Source organism: Phodopus roborovskii, unplaced genomic scaffold (assembly GCF_943737965.1).
Source record: "Phodopus roborovskii unplaced genomic scaffold, PHOROB, whole genome shotgun sequence".
NCBI lineage: Eukaryota > Metazoa > Chordata > Mammalia > Rodentia > Cricetidae > Phodopus > Phodopus roborovskii.
Genome location: NW_026126689.1, coordinates 4880400 through 4899836, shown reverse-complemented (window position 1 = coordinate 4899836; position 19437 = coordinate 4880400). Strand labels below are relative to the sequence as shown.

Sequence of the window (19437 nt, the reverse complement as noted above, 5' to 3'; positions counted from 1 at the left end):
AGATCTTTAAATCTTCCTTAACGATGATCATAATTGAGGGACTGGAATTGTGTGGGTATGTGTGGTAGGGAAGTAAAAGGTAGGCCTAGTGTACCAGACAGGTGTGATGGTTTAGTTGATGATGAAGCTGTATTAGTCATGGTTCACATGGTACAGCTGAGATTTAGAAGTCTGTTAGATTCAACCATTAGTCAGGTAAACCATCATTCTGGAAACAGCATAGAAGTTTTAAATTTAGGTTTTAACCACACAAAGCCCAAGATCCCCAGACCATTCCAAGTCATACATTGTAATAGCTTCCAAATGCTGGGAATGCATAATATTTATTCTTTTCTATCTTTATTCTAAATATTTTTCTAATAAATCAAGAATGTAATATTGTATTGGCTCTATTCAGACTATCACTTTGTAGACCTATTAAAATAGAAGAATTCTTTAAGCTTCCTGTAGGATATAATCATTCACCGTAAATGGATTCTATTGTCACTTGGCAGCAATACCGAGCTTATGTGGCCTTCCCAGACTTTTTCCGTGATTCCACTTCCAAATGGTGGAAGAAAGAGATTCAAGAACTGCACACGAACCCACAGAACTCAACAAAGAGCTTAAAGTTTGATGGCCTGTGGATTGTAAGTGAGCATGGACATATCTGTATACACATGAGTGTATGTGTGTTTGTGCATGTGTTGTTTTGAGCTTGTGGATCCATGACACTGGGCAAGGTGATAATTTCAGAAAAAGAATTCAGACATTGTAAAGTGGGGGTCATCCAGTCAAACTTAGAATTGTCTCTGCTTAATATGTGGGAACCAGCCTGAAGTTCCTGCTTTAAAACTCCCACAATAGTTAGTTGGAAATCCTTAGTGTTGATTGTCTTAGGGGTAATAGTGAAGACGTCTAGCTGTCATGTTGAGGGTATGTCTTCTTTCTAGCCTGTGCTTCCCCTGTAGTTCATCATCCTTTCTGGGAAGCATTGAAAGAGGTGCTAGATATTGAATGTGAAACTATTTCTTTGTTTCTGATTTGACAGAACTTACGTATCCTAAAAAATAAGCCATAATCTCATTATTTGTAGGATATGAATGAACCTTCCAGCTTTGTGAATGGGGCAGTTCCTCCAGGCTGCAGCGATGCTACTCTGAACCGTCCTCCCTACATGCCACGTAAGGGCCTTGGGTTCTTCTCTTGTTGCTCAGTGTCTGGAAGAAAGATGAGCTTTGCATCCAGGGTTACCCTGACCACCAAGGGACCTCTACACCATTAATTTGGTTTCATATGGCCTAAGTCAAAACCACATCACATTATCCAACTAGAGACATTAGAAAATTTCTTGAATTTGTTCATAACTGTGATAATGTCTGTTTTGTGATAACTTACAGAATTTTACTTTGAAACAATATGTAAAATGAAGTGTCTTCCCCTTTTTCTGGAGCTGGTAGATTTTGGAGTGTTGTACTTCTAGATCTTAGCTCCATACACTGTGCCTTTCCTACTCGTGTGACCTTCCAGAGACATTATCAAATCTAAATTTCCCAAAGTGCAACAGGAAGGCAACACTATCCCCTCACAGAAATATGATTAAGAGATATGAAATAACTGGTGTATTAAATGCTTATGGGACTGTAAGGATGGCTCAACAGTTAAGAGTGAAAATGATGTCCTAATAGAGGACTTGTGTCAGAGAACTCCAGGTGCAAAGTATTAGATATCTCCTTATGGTGGCTGTAAGTAGGCCCCCTCCTCTCTCTCTCCCTCTCTCTCTCACACAGACAGACAGACAGAGAGAGAGAGAGAGAGAGAGAGAGAGAGAGAGAGAGAGAGAGAGAGAGAGAGAGAAATCTTTTAAGGAAGCTGATGCTTGTACCAACCCCATAGTAAATACTTGGCAAACTGTATCCCTCCTCCCACTACATTTTCTTTAGTGAATTGGATGCTGACGATGCCTCCAGTCACCTTACTACTCAGAGAAGACTTTTGTTCTTATACATCTGGGATGTAGAGGGGGACTCAGGAAGACTTCTTCTAAAAAGTTGTCAAGAATTAAGAGTCAAGGCTTTGCATTCTTTCCTTCAGATTTGGCAGCCAGGGACAGGGGCCTGAGCAGTAAGACCCTGTGCATGGAGAGTGAGCAGATCCTTCCAGATGGTTCTCGGCTGCGGCACTACGATGTGCACAGCCTGTATGGGTGGTCCCAGACCAGACCCACCTACGAGTGAGTGATCCTCTCCTGTCTCTTATTGGTGGCACCTGTGGGGACAGTCTGTGGTGGGTTTATGTTCTCACTTGTCAATCATTTTCTATACTAAGGGCTGAAAAGTCATCTGACTATACCTTTGTAGACAGTTGTGTGTATTAAGCAATCACTCTATGAGCATGTGACTACACACTGTGAATACAGTTGGAAGAAAGATTTAAACACGGTACCATTACATCAGGGGGAATAGTGCTGGCGAGGACCCACTCATCTGGGGACACAGGCTCATTACACAATGTAGCAAGTGCTGTCGTTAGAAGTCACTTTAGGTAGAGACAAACAGGAAACAGACGACTGAAACTTCCCTACTTAATTTCAGAATGAGAAAATATTTTTAGACGTCTGTTAGTCTATCATTTGTTTTTAGTTATTATGTCCACTTCATAAGATAGTCCATGGTTCTTTTATCAAATAACATCATATTGTATGCCCATGTGTAGATCTAATGTTCTTATGAGAAACTTTAGAAAAGAATTTTTATTTTTCTTCCCCAGATACAGAAAACAAACACTGGGCAAATAACTAAGAACCTTTATTGCTGGCAGACCTTTTGGTGACGACCTGTGGGTTGATCACATGATAACTTTTAAGCTATGGAAAGGCATGAAAACTGTCCCTGCCATTATCCCCATCAGTCAGCCAGCAGAATCCTCACAAATGAGATCTGCAGATTCCCTCCAGATGTAGCAAACTTTTGCCACCGTAAAAGGGTTTGGAGGAGAAACTGTACTGCCTTCCTTTCTCTGCCTTTCTTTAATATGTTCTTGTTTCCCCAACCAGAGCTGTTCAGGAGGTGACAGGCGAGAGAGGGATCGTCATCACACGCTCCACATTCCCCTCTTCTGGACGCTGGGCAGGACACTGGCTGGGAGACAACACAGCTGCCTGGGACCAGCTGGGGAAATCCATCATTGGTGTGTGGGTTGTGCCCAGGGCCTCTGCTGGCGGAGGGTGGAGAGAGGAGGAGGAGGAGGAGGCAGAGAATGAGTACCTGCCCTGACCCTGATGAATCTCTCCTTGCAGGCATGATGGAGTTCAGTCTCTTTGGCATCTCCTATGTAAGTGCTCTGGCATGCTCCTCTCCCTGGGAGGGTGGCAGCATCTCTGAGCAAGCACCAAGAGCTCACTCTGTTCCTTGCTGTTTCAGACCGGGTCAGACATCTGCGGCTTCTTTCAAGATGCTGAGTATGAGATGTGTGTTCGCTGGATGCAGCTGGGCGCCTTTTACCCCTTCTCCCGGAACCACAACACCATCGGGACCAGGGTAGGATGCCAGCTTCCTCTTCTGCATTGTGTCACTGGGAATGCTACCTCAGTTTCTGAGATCAGTCCTGCTGCCTGTGTCCCTGGGACAATGGCAAAGCCGTTAATCCTTGTCCAAGTCTCCGATATTACTTTTATGACTTTTTGCTTAGGGAATCTTTTCTACTATATCTTGTGAAGAATGCCTTATGATTTTTCTTTTTTTCTGGTAGAGTTTTGTTGATATTTACCAGTCCATTAAGAATGTTCTAGGAGTCCAATGATCATATCCATTATTTTGCAATGTTGATCGGATGTTAGCAGTGTGATATGCAGTTCCAATGGGCCTTTAATGACCTTCTTGAATTTCTTTGTTGTCTCTGGTGGATCTGAACCCTTTTCTTCTGCTGCTTTAGAGACAAGACCCTGTCTCCTGGGATACAGCCTTTGAGGACATCTCCAGGAGTGTGCTAGAGACCAGATACACCCTGTTGCCATATCTCTACACCTTGATGTACAAGGCCCACACAGAGGGCAGCACAGTTGTGCGGCCTCTTCTCCATGAGTGAGTGTCCAGCCGGAATACTGTTGACCCTTGGACAATTTATTTATCATGCATGGTGGGAGTGGATCCTAACAATTCTTACACAGTGGAGTGATAAGTGTCGTTTTATTTGAGCTCTGCACAGAGAGTATCGTTATCACTCCTTTTTGTGCAATGTCATACATAACATTAGTGTTGGAGACAATTTATTTACTGAACTTATGAAACTGAAGTTTCCGGCGTAGCACAATTTCTTTGTGATTTGGCCCTACGAAGACTTCCCTGTTTGCTGTGGACCCTGATCAGTACACTTTCATCTAGCTTTAGAGGACAATCCAGGGAGCAACAGCATAGGACCAGCATGTCATTGCATTTCAGTGTGGCACAGTGTGGAGGATAATGTGTTTGAGAAGTTTTAAGGATACTGCATATTAGACACGGGGTCTATGTGACCCTTATCAGTCTTGTGAAACATAAAGAAGTTATGGGGTGTAGCTGGATGTCTGACTTGGGTTTGAACTTGAGGACTACTTCGAGTCCGTGTCCCGAGGTTCCTTATGGCTCAGATTGACAGTTTCATTTCCTTTTTAGGTTTCTGTCAGACCGGGAGACGTGGAATACAGACAAACAGTTCCTGCTGGGTCCCGCCTTCCTGGTCAGCCCTGTGCTGGAGCCCGTGAGTATGGAGACAGGAGGGTTAGGGTTCCACTGTGGAGCTGAATGCCTGGGGTAATGCAGAGGCTGGTGTGAGAGGGATTATGAGCCATGGTTTCCTACTTTACACTTGCCTCCTGTGGTCCTCCTGAGCCACATTCCATGTTTTTTTTTTTTTTTTTCCTTTAAACCTTTAATGTCAGCCTATCATTTCAAGGAATCACCTTGTCATGTGTTTAAGCATGTACTTATTTCTCTGTGAGCTAAGTGACGGTATGCAGGGTCATGTGCAGGAATTTTAGAGGTTCCTTATTTTCTGTTGTTCCTAGCTAGAAATATCTGGAGAACTCTTTGCAGGAATGTGTGTGATCCTGTTTTTTTAACCTCTTTCATTTTTTAATTATTTGTTTTATTTTTGAAGTTATAAGGTAATTTCACAATTTCCCCCAACCTTCATGACATCTTTTGAAACCAGCTCTTTGTCCCCCTTACTTCAGTACATGAACTTGAAGCTAGAAACAGTGCCAGTTAATTTACTTGCTCTGGGTATAGTGTGGCGTTTGCTAAAATGAACAGATGCTTAACACACCTTGCATCTTTTTGAGGCTGCACAATTTTCTCCTGGTCTATTGTCTATTCATTTCTTTGTGGGGGGGTGAAAAACATCTGTAAGGGAGTGGTGTTTGTTTTCGTCTGAAGTCCAGTAACCAGAGGAACATTGTGAGAGCAGTTATTTTCTGATAGGCTAATTTCTGTCACTGAAAAAGGTGGATCGTCATCACTGATTCCGTAAATGATATGGAGTAATTTTGGATATCTGTGAGCCTTATTATTATTTTAACTCCTCATCAATGTATACTGGTCACTGTGTCTTAGATACCAGAGTCTACTGCCCGCCCACACTTTCTTTGTATTTTATTTCAGAATGCCAGAAACGTCACTGCATATTTCCCCAAAGCCCGCTGGTATGACTATTACACGGTGAGTTTTTGTTTATGTTTGTACAACCCAGACAGTGGTAGCATGCAGTGTCTGGATATGATAGATATCAAACTCCATGCCACTTCTGCGAATCACCTTTTGTGGTCTTGAATGGCCATTTCGCTCTCTGCGGCCTGGCTTCCTAACTTTTGACAATGACCCGTCACCCTGCAGGCAAGCGCTCTGCAGAGACATACAGACTATCTCACTGACGCCAGGCTTGCTGGGAGTCGTCTTTACGTATGAGTTCGTAGCTTTGTCTTAGTATCATTGCAGTGGGGGGGACACAAGTAAACTCTTGAAATCATGCAGTAGATTCGGTTTTGATTACATACATTAACTGTGGCGTTCATTTCCTCTCTGCATTCTTTGAAACATGTCCCAACATTTAGGTGCTAGCATTTGGGCCTGGTGTCTGGAGTTGGATTCCCACATCCCAGGAGGTGGCAGGAGGAAAGAAACTCCATGAATTGTGCTCACACACACACACACACACACACACACACGCACGCACACACGCACACACACACAATCTTTAGATAGATGGATAGACAGACAGACAGATAAAATTTGAAAGTCAGTCTCTGTAGTTTGTAAACTTAAGGAGAATTCCTCTGTATCATCACCCAAGAGTAATAGCTACGAGACACATACAAACATATAAAACACACAGACATGCAGTGTAGGACTTGGATGTCTGAGTTGTTCAGATGTATTTACTGATGAGAAGCCAACAAGAAGCTCCCTGCGGTATATTGCTGAGCCAGTGAAAGCTGAGAACCCAGCTGAAAGAACAGGCTATTAGAGGTTTGCTGGCCTCCAACAAGAGGAGAAGGAAATGGCACACGGACGAAAGTCCGAGCGTACGCCAGCCCCTTGGTTGACAACTCAAGGGGATTTCTGTAACACTGGGTGAAAGCTGTGTGAAGAATAGCAGGGTGGATTTCCTCCTCTTCTGTGTCTGGGGAGAACCTAGACACCGCTCCACATGCCTTGCAATTGGCTAGTTCTTCCTTTAGGGTGGAAATGCTCTAGTGCCTTCTTAGTAGACAACAGTCAGCAAAAGTGATCCTTGCTTTGCCTGGACTTCACGTTGACTGCCTTATTCCTTGAAAATGAGACCTTCCTTCTGTGTATAGTTGGGGTTTCTGATACAGGAAGCCCAGGACACACAATTTAAGAAAGCCCTTGAACTGTAAGTCTGGCCCTACCTTTACATGGCCTTGAGAACATAGATCACCTTAAAATTTGTACCCTAAGACATCTGGCTAGCCTGTTCTAGTGCTGACCTTTCCAGTAAAATGCTTTTTGCGGAGCACTAGGTGTAGGAATACTGCACACGCAGCCTCATGAAGCTGAACATGTAATCAGTATCTAAGGTTTGTTTATCTTGAGTACTGGCACATAAGTAAATGACTATGTACCCCACTTTAAAAATGAAGTATGAAGGCTTACAAGAAAGGGTTTCCTGGATTGGCTAACTTTACTTATGGCTTTTTAAATAGAAGGCAGCTTTGCATAAAAGGGAGGTAACTGAAATCACCCGCAAGGACAAAAGTTAATTGAGCAAGCTGGTCTGAGGAAAAGAAAAACTTTTAAAGTGATGTTTAGCTAAAACAAACTTTAAGTGGTTGGAATTACTGAGAAAATGATACATTAGTTATTATTCACACGTTACACATACTTAGCATCTTTCTTTTTGTTTTTGGCAGTGGGGGTGGGGGGACATGCAAGGGTAGCTAAACACTTCCGTCACCTATTTTTGTATGCCTCATACTTCATGTTGTACTGGATGACAAGCAGACACAGCCTACATGAATAGCCCCTAGCCCCAAAGCAACAGTGTTTACACACCTATGCTGGACAGCTGTCGTGTCTCGTCTCATGGTCACTGGGGGTCGGGTAATGGAGCTGCCAGTGGCCTCTAGTAAACAGATATCAACAATGCTGCTTTCTACCCAAAAGCAGAGGACAGCCTCATTACAAGAAGGAATTACCTGTCACAAGGTACCAACAGGACGAACGTTGTGGGTAAAGAAACCCTGCTGGAGTTGAGACCGTGTGGGAAGGTTTGAGGCTGTGCTTCAGGTCCCACAAGAGACTAGACAAATGCGTTTGAGAGAGGATGTAGTAGGCTATATTCTGTATAAACAATGCTATTTACTTGGATGCTTTCTATGAAGCAGGAGTCAGAGGTGTTCCTTACCTAGTAGGTGCATGAGTGCAAATGAGGAGAAATGGAGAATCTGTGGTCTCTTGATGAAAGGGAGGGAGGTCCAGTGTTGCCGTTGGGGACGATGTTTCAGGATCTAAGAAGGAGCGGCAACCCTGCCCATTGTCACCCCCCCTCCCGAATTAGAAACGGGTGTGCAGCAAGAATGATAGGGATCCACACGAAGACCTCATTTAGTATTTAACTGTTCCCCCCATCTTCACGCCCCGTGGGGTCAGCAATTCTAATACAGCAAGCTTTAACATAGCAGAGGGAAAGACACTTATGATGATGACCTCTGTTGAGTGGTGGTGATTGGAGAGACTCTTCAGGGTATGCTGGGAGTTCAAGGACGTGTGCGTTCTCTTCCTCAACATCACCTCTCCTGACACAGGGTGCAGATGTCAATTCAACAGGAGAGTGGAAGACCTTGCCAGCCCCCCTTGAACACATTAATCTTCACGTCCGTGGAGGCTACATCCTGCCATGGCAGCAACACGCCCTGAACACCCACTTAAGGTGAGTGACGGGACTAGGGCTCTGCTTTGCGTAACATGATGATGAACCCCATGTGTGTGTGTGCGCGTGCGCGCGTGTGTGTGATCATCCTCTGCCTGTGGATTTTCCTTGTCTGCTTCTCGGGAAGCTGTAGACTGAGAGCTATACCCCGATGGCCTCTTCCCTGTCCCTGTGTAAGCCCCTCCAGTTTTCATGACACTGACAGCTCTGTGGTCAGCCTTCTGCTCTCCCGCCCAGGACTTTGCAGTTTCAATTCTGCAAGTCTCAGGTCTTGAGAACCCTCCATTCTGGTCCTTGGTTGCTCTCCTGCCCTGGTGTGACTGTCCACCCATGTTCGCTGCTCTTGTCCCACACTCTGCCGTTTCTAGACTAGCATCCCGGATTTGAGCCTCTAAAGCTTTAGCTTCCCACTTTTAGCTCCTCCCCACCGAGCCATTTCTATGTTGTGATTCAAAACGGGATCCCAGAGTACAAACTCAAACGTCCAGCATATCAGGTTCCCTTTGTAATTTTTTGTTCCAAAATGGCACTACTGGTGCCAATATTGTACTGAAACCATTAGCATATTTATTTACAACAGACAAAGATTTATTAGGAGGGTGGAAACCCATCTTTGTCTTTGACCACCGCTCACTGCTTTAATTATTCAAGTTGCAGACTTTTATGAAAAGGCGTATAATCCATTGCAGTTGTTTTTTAAATTCTCTTTTAAGCCCCAGCCTATTCTGTACACCCATATCAATTTTTCTTGCAAAAATGAAAATTTTATTTCCCCATCCTTGAAGTCTGAAATCGGTCATTAGTGAATCCGTGTACGTCCCCAGTGTGTTTTCCACCCGAGCCCTTGTACTTTATGCAGTGCCTTCTTACGCGTTCTTTTATTCTTTGTGTCTTTTACATTAGGCCTCCCAATCGCACCCATCTCTCTGCCCTGCCCCAGAACAAAATAAAATAAGATTTCACAGAAAAAAAAAGACAGAGAAAAAAGGGTGAGAAAAGGAACAAAAATAAACAGGGAGAGATGGAAAATCTTGTTGTGGAAGCTACGATTATGATGCAGTGAGTCATGTAGTAAACCCCTTTATCCATACACTTTTACATTAAGCAGTGTCTTAGTAAGCAAATCCATCAGCTGTGCCCCAGACATGGCACTGCAAATATAAGCAGCTCGCTAACTGCATCTGGCCACCTCTCCCGTTGCTCTTTGTGCTGTGCTGGGTCAGTCTGGGAAGCACACGAGTCAAGTGCCCTGCTACTCTTCTCCCGTAGTTCACTTCACCCTCAATTGTCTCCTATCAATATTTAGTCATCATTAGCCTCTGTTAAGTGTAAAACGAATCACTGATGTGTTTCTTTCCATCCACATGTGGAGCACTGATGGTGGCTATACCACTGTTTGTTTTTGCACGTAGTTTTCCTTCTGTCGTCCTTTAATACCTCAACCTTGACACCTGTCTCAGGCTCTAATGATTCCTTTTCAATCCTTTAAGTTGTTGTATTTTGTTAGTTTATTTGCAGCTTTCATTGAGGACAGAGAATATGAAACAACGGTGTTCCGTGTCTGACTCATTTTGGTTAACTTGGGTGTCTCTCGTGTCTGGCTTCCTGGGCATCTCTGTAGTTCTAGCTCACCGTTTGTGTTCCTGTGCTCTTTCTGTCTCGCGTGTGTGATGTTTACTTCCTTGCAAGCCCAACGGTGCTTTACATACTAGTATAAATCATATGCTTTCATACGCAGGCCCTCAAAATTACTCACCATACTTCCGGAAGTGATACTCTGCTCTCCTATACCTTCTGTTTACGTAACTTTTCACTCCCTACTTTTCTTGTTTGGTTAGAGTGTTGAATGTATCTTGCAATATTAAGATGTTGGAGTTACGTGGATTTGCATTTACAGCTATTGGCATTTTAGCAATGATAGCTCAATCCAAGAACTATAAGGGAAATCATCTGATTTTGTTGATAGCAGAGCCTGATCAAGTATTTAGAAGGTTGACCTGGAACAAATCTAATAGGAAACCCGAGGCCAGTGGCGGGCACATGAGGAACAAGCATGAGATGGTTGTTAGATGTTTTGTCTTCCTCAAAAGACAATAATAGGCATTAAACCACGTCAAATTAATCAGGCAGGCGTACTGGTATGTAATAGGACGAGCACTTGAGTGACAGAGGCAATAGGGTCATAAGTTCACAACCAGCCTGGGTGAGGGAGTCACTTCTATGCTAGTCTGAGCTGCTTGTCTCAAAAACAAAGAAACAAACGACCCTGATCAAAGACACTCAATATAAAGTTACCATTCCATAGATGAACCTTATTCTATGTGTTTCTGAGTAAAAGTCTCATCGGCAGAGAACACATTTCTAGTGGCAGCAGCTGATCTGGTCCCTACAGTATGGTGTCTTAGTGACCCGACCTCATCACCTCATCTTCTAGTGCGCATTCGGCATTTCAATGCCACCACAGCATTCACTGGAGCTGATGCACCGACCACACCCAGACTTCCTGTTTGGGCATATGCTGCTGAGGTTGGGGACATTTCTTTCTTGTGACAGGGATATATATAGAGAAAATGTCTCCTAGGAATCCTGCCCGTCTCTGAAGGGAAGAAGTCATCCATGACTAATACCTTTACCCATTTGAAATTTCGTAGCAATATTTTTAAAAATTCTTTGAGCCTTCCTTAAGGACTTGTGCCTTGTGTAAACCTTGTTTCCCCTCAGCCGGAAGAACCCCCTTGGCCTTCTCGTTGCCCTGGATGAGAACAAAGAAGCCAGAGGAGAACTGTTCTGGGATGATGGGGAGTCGAAGGGTGAGTGCTGTGAGGGGCTGTGGCCATTGTGGACCTGCACATCTGACTCTGTCCCTTCACCCCTGCTGGCCATTCTACTGTGACTGAACTACCACCAAGCATCATCGAGCATCCTCCCAGAGAAAGCATGTGTTTCTGCCTGGATTGGTCAGAGGCCATGATAGATGACCACAGTGAAGGAGGGACATCATCTCTCTCTTTTTCTGTGTCTCTCCTTTTGATTCTTATATGAGTGCAGCTCTTTAGCCCCTGTAAAACACAGAGCACACATTGCTTCTCTTGTGCTGTCTTACCTACTTCTCCTAGTGGGACATGATCCAGATTCGTCTCTGCTCTAACAATGGAGGGCTTCCTTCTTCTTTAATACTAAAGGATACTCCATTTTATACATGCACTGTAATTCTTTTACTCATCCATCTGATAATAGACATGTTTGTTGTTTACCTATCAGTAACCTCTTAGGAGCAAATCCAGGGGAAAGCTTCTTCGATATTCGGCATGGTACTGTGATTTTTAAGTATGACCCCACAATACAAAGGCAACAAAAGCATAAAATAAGTTTGCATAGGCATTATGGAGAAGAGGGTAGACACTCCTTCACAGATTGAAAACAGAACTACCATACAGCACACAAGTCCCGTGTCTGGGTGTGTACCATCCTAAAGAAACGGAAAGCATATGCCACAGAGATGCTGGAACTTCTCCCATTCACTGTGGCGTTGTGTATACTAGTGAAGGCCCACAAGCAGCCAAATCTATCTGACAGGTGAACGAATAAAGATGTTGTAATACACAGATCAGGTGACATGTTCTTGAGTCATGAAAAGGAAGAGGAACTAGTTTTTAGGAGAGGAAGTTGAAGCTCATCTTGTGTGGTCGCCAGGCCAGCCTGACATCTCTCTCTGCTTTCAGATACTGTGGCCAAGAACACTTACCTCTTTAGTGAATTTTCTGTCTCCAAAGTAAGTGCATATTTTAAGAATATTGTATGGGGTTTTGTCTGAAGATGTGTGTGTGTGTTCTGCTCTATGCATGTAACTGTATTTATTTAAATACTAGCATTTATGTGGGTGAATATATTGCTATTTGTGACTTAATAATAATTATATCAGTGATATTTATTGAAAAGAGTAAACAGTAAAAAGAAAATAAGCTAGTGTTATAAAAGATAATTCTATAAAATATTGTTTTGTTTCCTCACTCTATGGGCATTGTGAAAATAAATTTGCACTCCCACAGCATGAACCAGCAAAGAAAACTGATAAGCCTTTAGAGCAGGTCAAGGGCAGAGTCTAGGGTGGAGTGTTTGAAGGCCTAAGGAATCGTGGTTATTACTTGTTATTTGTTCATAATTATGCTTGATGTGTTTCAGAACCGTTTGAATGTGACAATTTCAAGTGCAAACTACAAAGATCCCAATAACTTAGAATTCCAGGAAATTAAAATCCTTGGGACAGAGGAAATTTACAATGTTAGAGTCAAACAGAATGGTGTCCTTAGTCAAATGTCTCCTCGAATCACTTACAATTCAACCCTGAAGGTAAGAATTCACAAACTTCCATGGTATCTTGATGTCACTTCTTGCTAAGATTACATGGGTCGTTGAAGGCCCAGAGCACACCTGAACCCTGATGGTGACGTCAGAGTGCGCCGGAGGAAAGTAACAATCAGAGATAGTCTGAGGCACAGGACCCCAGTTTTCCTGTCCTCCTCACTCTCTGTGTTTGGTTTTCTCTAACTGGATCTGGGAACAAGATCGGAGGGACAGGATCTGAAAGCTGAGGGCTTGTGTTTGAAGGTGGAGGTAGAGATGGGGGCCCTGTGATTAAAACATTTAAATTGCTTTTATTTATTTATTTTTAATGTTTCTACCCATTTGTTGAACTCTATTAAGACCTATGTTCTTTAACATATACATTTGCAGGAAGTATTTTATGAAGAAAGTTGATGCTCTGATTAACTAACTTAGATGGTGATTGAAAAGTGGAGTTCTGGCAGATAAAATGAGACCCGACCTTTCTAAATGACTTCTATTCATCTATTTCCTCAGTACCGTGAGGAGCCTTTCCCTAACCAACTACAATTTCTACCAAATGCTCAATTCGTATTTGACATTTTGTCATGACAACATGATATATATATATATATATATACATATATATATATATGTATGTATGTATGTATGCATGTATGCATATATATATATGGTTCTGATAGAAAACTGCTGTTTTCCTTTTGCCAATATCTCTTACCCCACACATACTCTTGCACCCTGGCAAACTGTAGTGTGCTCATTAATCGTGAAAAGCAGGGTAGAGAGATAGACTAAGAATGACATTTGTACTCCATTTCTGTTAAAAAATGAAATGCTGAGGTCTGCCAAGACCTTTGTCCTGAGGTTAGCTCTGCATTGCTTCAGGTTGCCACCATCACAGACATCCATCTCGCGCTGGGAGAAGCGTACACAGTTGAGTGGAGCAATGTGATAGACCAGGAGAAGATAGACTGCTATCCAGATGAGCATGGAGCTTCTGAAGCCAACTGCACTGCCCGTGGCTGCGTCTGGGAGGTGAGCTGGCTGAGGATGTGCATATAAAACACAGCCTACAGTGGCTTTAGCACAGCCCTGGGCCCCCGGATTTATTAAAATCCATGGGAAGCAAAGACTCCAGATGAGCCTGATTTGGGTAAAGTGGAAGAGTGGGATATAAAATGTGTTGTTTGGAGTTCAGGAAGTTAAATCCATGCTTATTTTCCTACAGGCATGAGTGAATGAAATGATACCTCTCTCCATATAAATGCTTTTCTAATGCATTAGACAACTCCAGATCCATGCTGATGTAGGATATCGACTCTCTTTTCAGGAATCTGACATTCCTGGGGTCCCTCATTGCTACATTGTCAATGACCTGTACTCAGTCAGCAATGTTCAGTATCGTGAGAATGAGGCCACAGCCAGCATCTCCTTGAAAGATTCTCCTTACAGCCATGCCTTCCCCTCCACACCCGTGAACCAGCTGCAACTGCGCGTGATCTACCACAAAAATGAGATGCTGCAGTTTAAGGTGAACACAGCGTGTGCAGTCAGGCATTCACAGGGCTTTTCCAGTGCCGTCACCCTTTGTAACCTTTGTTAAAACATCCCCCAAAAAGTTTTATTTGTTTATTTATTTATTTATTGTAAAATCGTGTAGAACATCATTTGATGAAGAGAATTATTAGATGACTGGTAGAACCTCTCCTAATTTCAAATTAGAGAGAAACACATGTGTCTGAGCAATAGTTTAGGAGAACAAAACATGGAGATATAGCAGAGGAGGCTACTTGGAAGGTTGGGCAGTTGTGGATGAGTTGGTCTATGGATAAGATGGGAGATGGGCAACAGGGGATGTGTTTGAGACCTTGAGACCATCTTGGTCATTCAAATCAACTACAAGATGGACATGACTTGAAGAATGACTATTAGGTTCATAGCTCACAAGTGTGTGCATATGGTTAGTAATGATAATGGAAATCAGAGAGCTGATAAGATATATGATTGACAATATATTAGGAGGGTATGGATTTGAATAACAATTGGAGACATATTTGAAATACTCATGAAAGCGATTCCTTTTCCTTCCATGTTTAAGTAAACAAAGGGACTAGAGATAGACTGGCTGTCGTCTTGCTTGTTTCAGCATTAAACTGTTAGCTGCTCCAAAACAGGGGTCTGTCTTCTGCCATGGTGGTCCTGGAATCCCACACATGGGCGGGAATGTAGAGAGCACTCAAGTACTGTTGGAAGAGTCCAAGGCAGTGGTCACGGCAGAGTGGCTTTGTCTACACTGCTCTTAGGATCTGAGCTCAGTGTGGGCTTGTGTTCTCCATCTTGTGTCATGATGCCATGTGTGTGTCCTCACCAGAATGGCGCTGGTTGGCTGTGTGGCCTAAGCTGTCACTCACTAACCATGTAGTCATGCTGTAGCTCTTTCCAGCATATGTCTTTCTTCACCACAATCACTGGTTGCCAGTTTTGTGATTGGTTTATTGCTGCTTAACTTTAAAGGCTCGGCCTGAGTTTCTTCCCTGAAACTGCCTCACTGCCCCTTCCCTGTAACAGAAAGCCCTTCTGCAGAGTTTACTTTAGCTCGCATCCCTCAGGAGTGCTGAGCTCTTCTTTCCTACTTCCCATGGACGCCTAAGTTTGTCACCACACTGTCCTTGGCTTATTCAGCTCCTATCTCAACTGTTTGCTATTGTGTCTGTAATAGGCTGTGGATCCTTAATTATTCTGCTTTATTTCATTTTCATAAGGGTTGCTTTTCATTAGAGAAACTTACTTTTTTCCACCGATACCAAAGATTTTAGATCTCCTTATGCAGCCAAAACAGAATATGATATGTTTATAAATATCATACCATTTTCAGAATGCGTTATCAAATTCAGCAGTGATGTTGAAATAGATGAAGGAATGTTCTACAGCCCATAATACTGAGGAATGTTCCAGATCAAACTATTTAGTAGAAACTTGTTTTCTGGTGTATTGGTTAGTTCCTGTATTTTGAGGTAAAAGAAGAGGAATCCTACACCCTCTAGACTGTGTCTAACATGCTAAGAGTATGCTGAGGTATTCATCTCTGAAGAACAACTCATGTCTACTAAAGTGTTCTTTTGAAATGATAGATAATTTTCCATGTGTGTACTATTGATGTGATGCTTTGACATTTTTACAAATTATGGATTGATAAAGTAAGCATAGTTAGGATATCTGGTGTTCAATTCTCTAATATTTTGTGTGATGGAAAATTAACATCTTCATCAATTTTGATTATATTTTAGTTATGCAATTACACCATTAATTATGGAATATTGTTATCATGATCACTGTCAACATATTAGGAAAATATAATTAGGTACCTGCCATAATTTTGTCTTTAAATGAAATGATTTCTTCTGGTCTAGATCTACGATCCCAACCACAGTCGGTACGAGGTCCCGGTGCCTCTGAACATCCCCAGTGCTCCATCCAGCACCCCAGACGGCCGTCTCTATGATGTCCTCATCAAGGAGAACCCATTTGGGATTGAAATTCGCAGGAAGAGTACAGGCTCTGTCATGTAAGTGGGTCCTGGTCTGACTCAGACTCCCTGCTTTCCAAAACATTCCTCACAAGTTCCACTGTCCTTGAAGACACCTGGTTCAGAGCATCAGATGCCCCCGTTGAAATTCATGATGTATTAGTTGTCTTCTACAAGACAGGGTCAGTTTGGAATGGTAAGGTGAAAAAAAAGTGATTGAATTTCTTATGTGGACAACAGTAAAGGGAAACAAAACAAGATTGTTAGTGACTCAGACCTTAGCAGGGCTGACTGGTTTGGAGAGCCTCTAGAATAGACGGTGTGTGAAAATGGAGGGCTCTGTTGTCCTCACAAAGGCAGCTCTTGTAACCTACTGGGATGCTGGTTTTCTCTGGTAAATGTCCCTTCTCCGTCTGCAGCTGGGACTCTCAGCTCCCGGGCTTCACCTTCAATGACATGTTCATCCGCATCTCCACCCGCCTGCCCTCCACACACATCTATGGCTTTGGGGAAACTGAGCACACAACCTTCAAGATTGACTTGAACTGGCACACGTGGGGCATGTTTTCCAGGGATGAGCCCCCGGGGGTAAGGACAGTGTGTGTGTCTGTGTTCTGTCCCCTCCGTCCACGCTGTGTGTCTTCTGCTTCTTCTTTCCACACTCCATGCGATTGTTGTCTTCCATTGCAAGGCAGATGGACACGTTTTTAAGCTCCCTTTTCTCTTGACTTAATGCAGCAATCCAGTTTCTGTTGAGTTTCTTCCGTGCATGCAGTCAGCCTCCTAACCCCTTTTCCCTGTTCCTCTCAGTACAAGAAGAATTCCTATGGTGTCCACCCTTACTACATGGGGCTGGAGAAGGATGGCAATGCCCATGGAGTCCTCCTGATGAACAGCAATGCCATGGGTAGGATGAACCTGCTCACATTGTGTACCAGTCGTTCTTGAATTGCTCTATCATATAGCTTTGACACAGCTGTCAGTATTGAAAAAATTATAGTCCTTGTGGATTGTGGATTGCTTTCTCTTTCATTGACCCTTTATGCATGCCCAACTTTAATTTGTAATGCAGCTAGTGAGAGCTTTCATATTTCTCGTTCAAGTCTGTATGCACCTACTCCAGAATATCTGCAGTGAGTGTCTTAAAATTGAAGGGAGAACGTGTGAATTCCGGGTTAATATTCTCAACACGAGGTGATTCAGCATGACGTCATTTTCTTGTGTTTTCAGATGTGTCATTCCAGCCTCTGCCTGCCCTGACATACAGAACCACAGGGGGCATTCTGGACTTCTATGTGTTCCTGGGCCCAACTCCAGAGCTCGTCACTCAGCAATACACTGAGGTAGGAAGGAATGTACTGCGTGCATGTGCATGCGTGTGTGTGTGTGTGTGTGTGCATGTTCATGTGGGTGCATATACATGCACTCAAAATGTGTTCCAATCCTGCAAAAAGGATTGCCATATACTGTAACTCAAAAGTTAGCTGGATTTGATGATCTTACTCAGGAGAAGTTATGATATGGGATGTGGGAGAGTGGATATATTTCAAGAAATAGTATGTTTTCTCCATGTATTGCAGTGAATCAAGTAGTTGTGGTAACTATTGGTGGGACTAGTGTGGTGGTGGAGCTGGGGTTGTAGAGATGATGCGGTGAGGGATGGTGGTAATGAATGTGTGGGTAGCACTGTTGTGAAAGTGACTGTGAGGACGGATTCAGTTGGGGTGATAATGGTGGGGAGGAAGATAGGGCATAAGGTGATCGTGAAAATGAGTGTAGTGAGTTGATATTGGGGTCTGAGAGAGTGATGTCATGATGGTGATGGTGGCAGTAGATACGATAGTTGTGGCAGTAGTAGTGTTGGTAATGATGACTATGTCTGTGGTGGCAATGGGAGTTACCATGATGGCAAATACTGCATCATGACATTGTCGTGGTGCCTGAGACAATGACTGTTCTTCTGGTGCTGGTGCTGGTGGTGGGAGTCATGGTCATGGGGAATGCTAGCATTGCTGGTGATACCCACAAACACGTATGGAATATCTACGGTGTCTATTACTTAGTGAAAGCCAGAGGATGTCACATGTCCTAAGTTACTCAGTCAAATGACAGGAGAGAGCGCTTACTCTTCAGCTCTGAATTAGAAATGAAACAAGCACAGAACTGTCCCATGACTGCCCAAGGGCACACAGTCAGCAAGCCTGTATTCTAAGTTAGTTATATCCCTTTTTGTTGTGTGTTTTTGGTATCTCAATTATGCCTGCAGGCATCTGAATCAAAACAGGTTTTGCAGAATTCCTGGAAAGTGTGCTATGAGATGCAATAGTGAGTCCTGGGATCTCCACACCCCTCTACTTAGTCTCTGGGCTTGAATTTGATGTCTTATTTGTGGAAAATATTCTGACTTCATCTCTAACTTCCAACGAGCTTCTCTTCTACCATTGTAACACTTTCTGTTTTCTAGCTGATTGGTCGGCCAGTGATGGTGCCTTACTGGTCCCTGGGATTCCAGCTGTGTCGCTATGGATATGAGAATGATGGTGAGATCGCCAGCTTGTATGATGACATGGTGACTAAAAGGATCCCCTATGTACGTACATCTGTTGAGGATTTGTTTGTCAGATTTAAGTGTGGTTTTGAAAGGATACACTGTGCTTTCTCATGTCATGTCACACTGAGCCTAGAGCATCCATAGTGATCCAGGGGAGACCGTTGCCCTCATAACGGTGATGGCTTAGACTAACACAGAGGAGCTAAGCCTGGTTCGCGGGTGCTGTCTCCTGTGCCAGGCTTTTCTCTGCTTCTTGACTGACTTCAAGATATTTGTCTATACTGTCCTTACTGACATGATCATAGAGCACCACTCCATTACTAGTTTTGCTTAATTAAGGAAACTTAACCCAAATGCAGTGAACCTGTCCCCTCTGAGGATTACTTTCTTGGGCCAGGCACAACACAGTGAATGTTCTCTGAGCTCTGAGCTTCTCAGCGTCTTGTAGGCATTGTTCTGTGTTGTCTTAGTGGGAAGCACTTCCTGTAACCATGTGGCTCTAAATTTATGGGTTGTGACATCTTTCAGGGTGTCAAATGCCCCTTTTATAGGAGTCACCTGAGGTCATTGGAAATGCAGATATTTATATTATAATCAGTTTCATAGCAAA

The 19437-nt window shown here is 43.3% G+C and overlaps 1 protein-coding gene across 1 annotated transcript in view; it reads left to right on the top strand.

Annotated features, from left to right (window-relative positions):
- LOC127214238 (maltase-glucoamylase-like) overlaps positions 1 to 19437 on the top strand; it is a 115707-nt gene that overhangs the window by 57952 nt on the left and 38318 nt on the right. The window contains 20 exon segments of the mRNA XM_051174634.1: positions 495 to 629; positions 1076 to 1163; positions 2074 to 2212; positions 3035 to 3168; positions 3278 to 3312; positions 3402 to 3518; positions 3913 to 4061; positions 4632 to 4716; positions 5619 to 5675; positions 8282 to 8406; positions 11128 to 11216; positions 12129 to 12178; positions 12589 to 12756; positions 13636 to 13785; positions 14081 to 14281; positions 16161 to 16315; positions 16696 to 16864; positions 17087 to 17183; positions 17507 to 17619; positions 18741 to 18866. Of these exon segments, the coding sequence (XP_051030591.1) occupies positions 495 to 629; positions 1076 to 1163; positions 2074 to 2212; positions 3035 to 3168; positions 3278 to 3312; positions 3402 to 3518; positions 3913 to 4061; positions 4632 to 4716; positions 5619 to 5675; positions 8282 to 8406; positions 11128 to 11216; positions 12129 to 12178; positions 12589 to 12756; positions 13636 to 13785; positions 14081 to 14281; positions 16161 to 16315; positions 16696 to 16864; positions 17087 to 17183; positions 17507 to 17619; positions 18741 to 18866 (2382 nt within the window).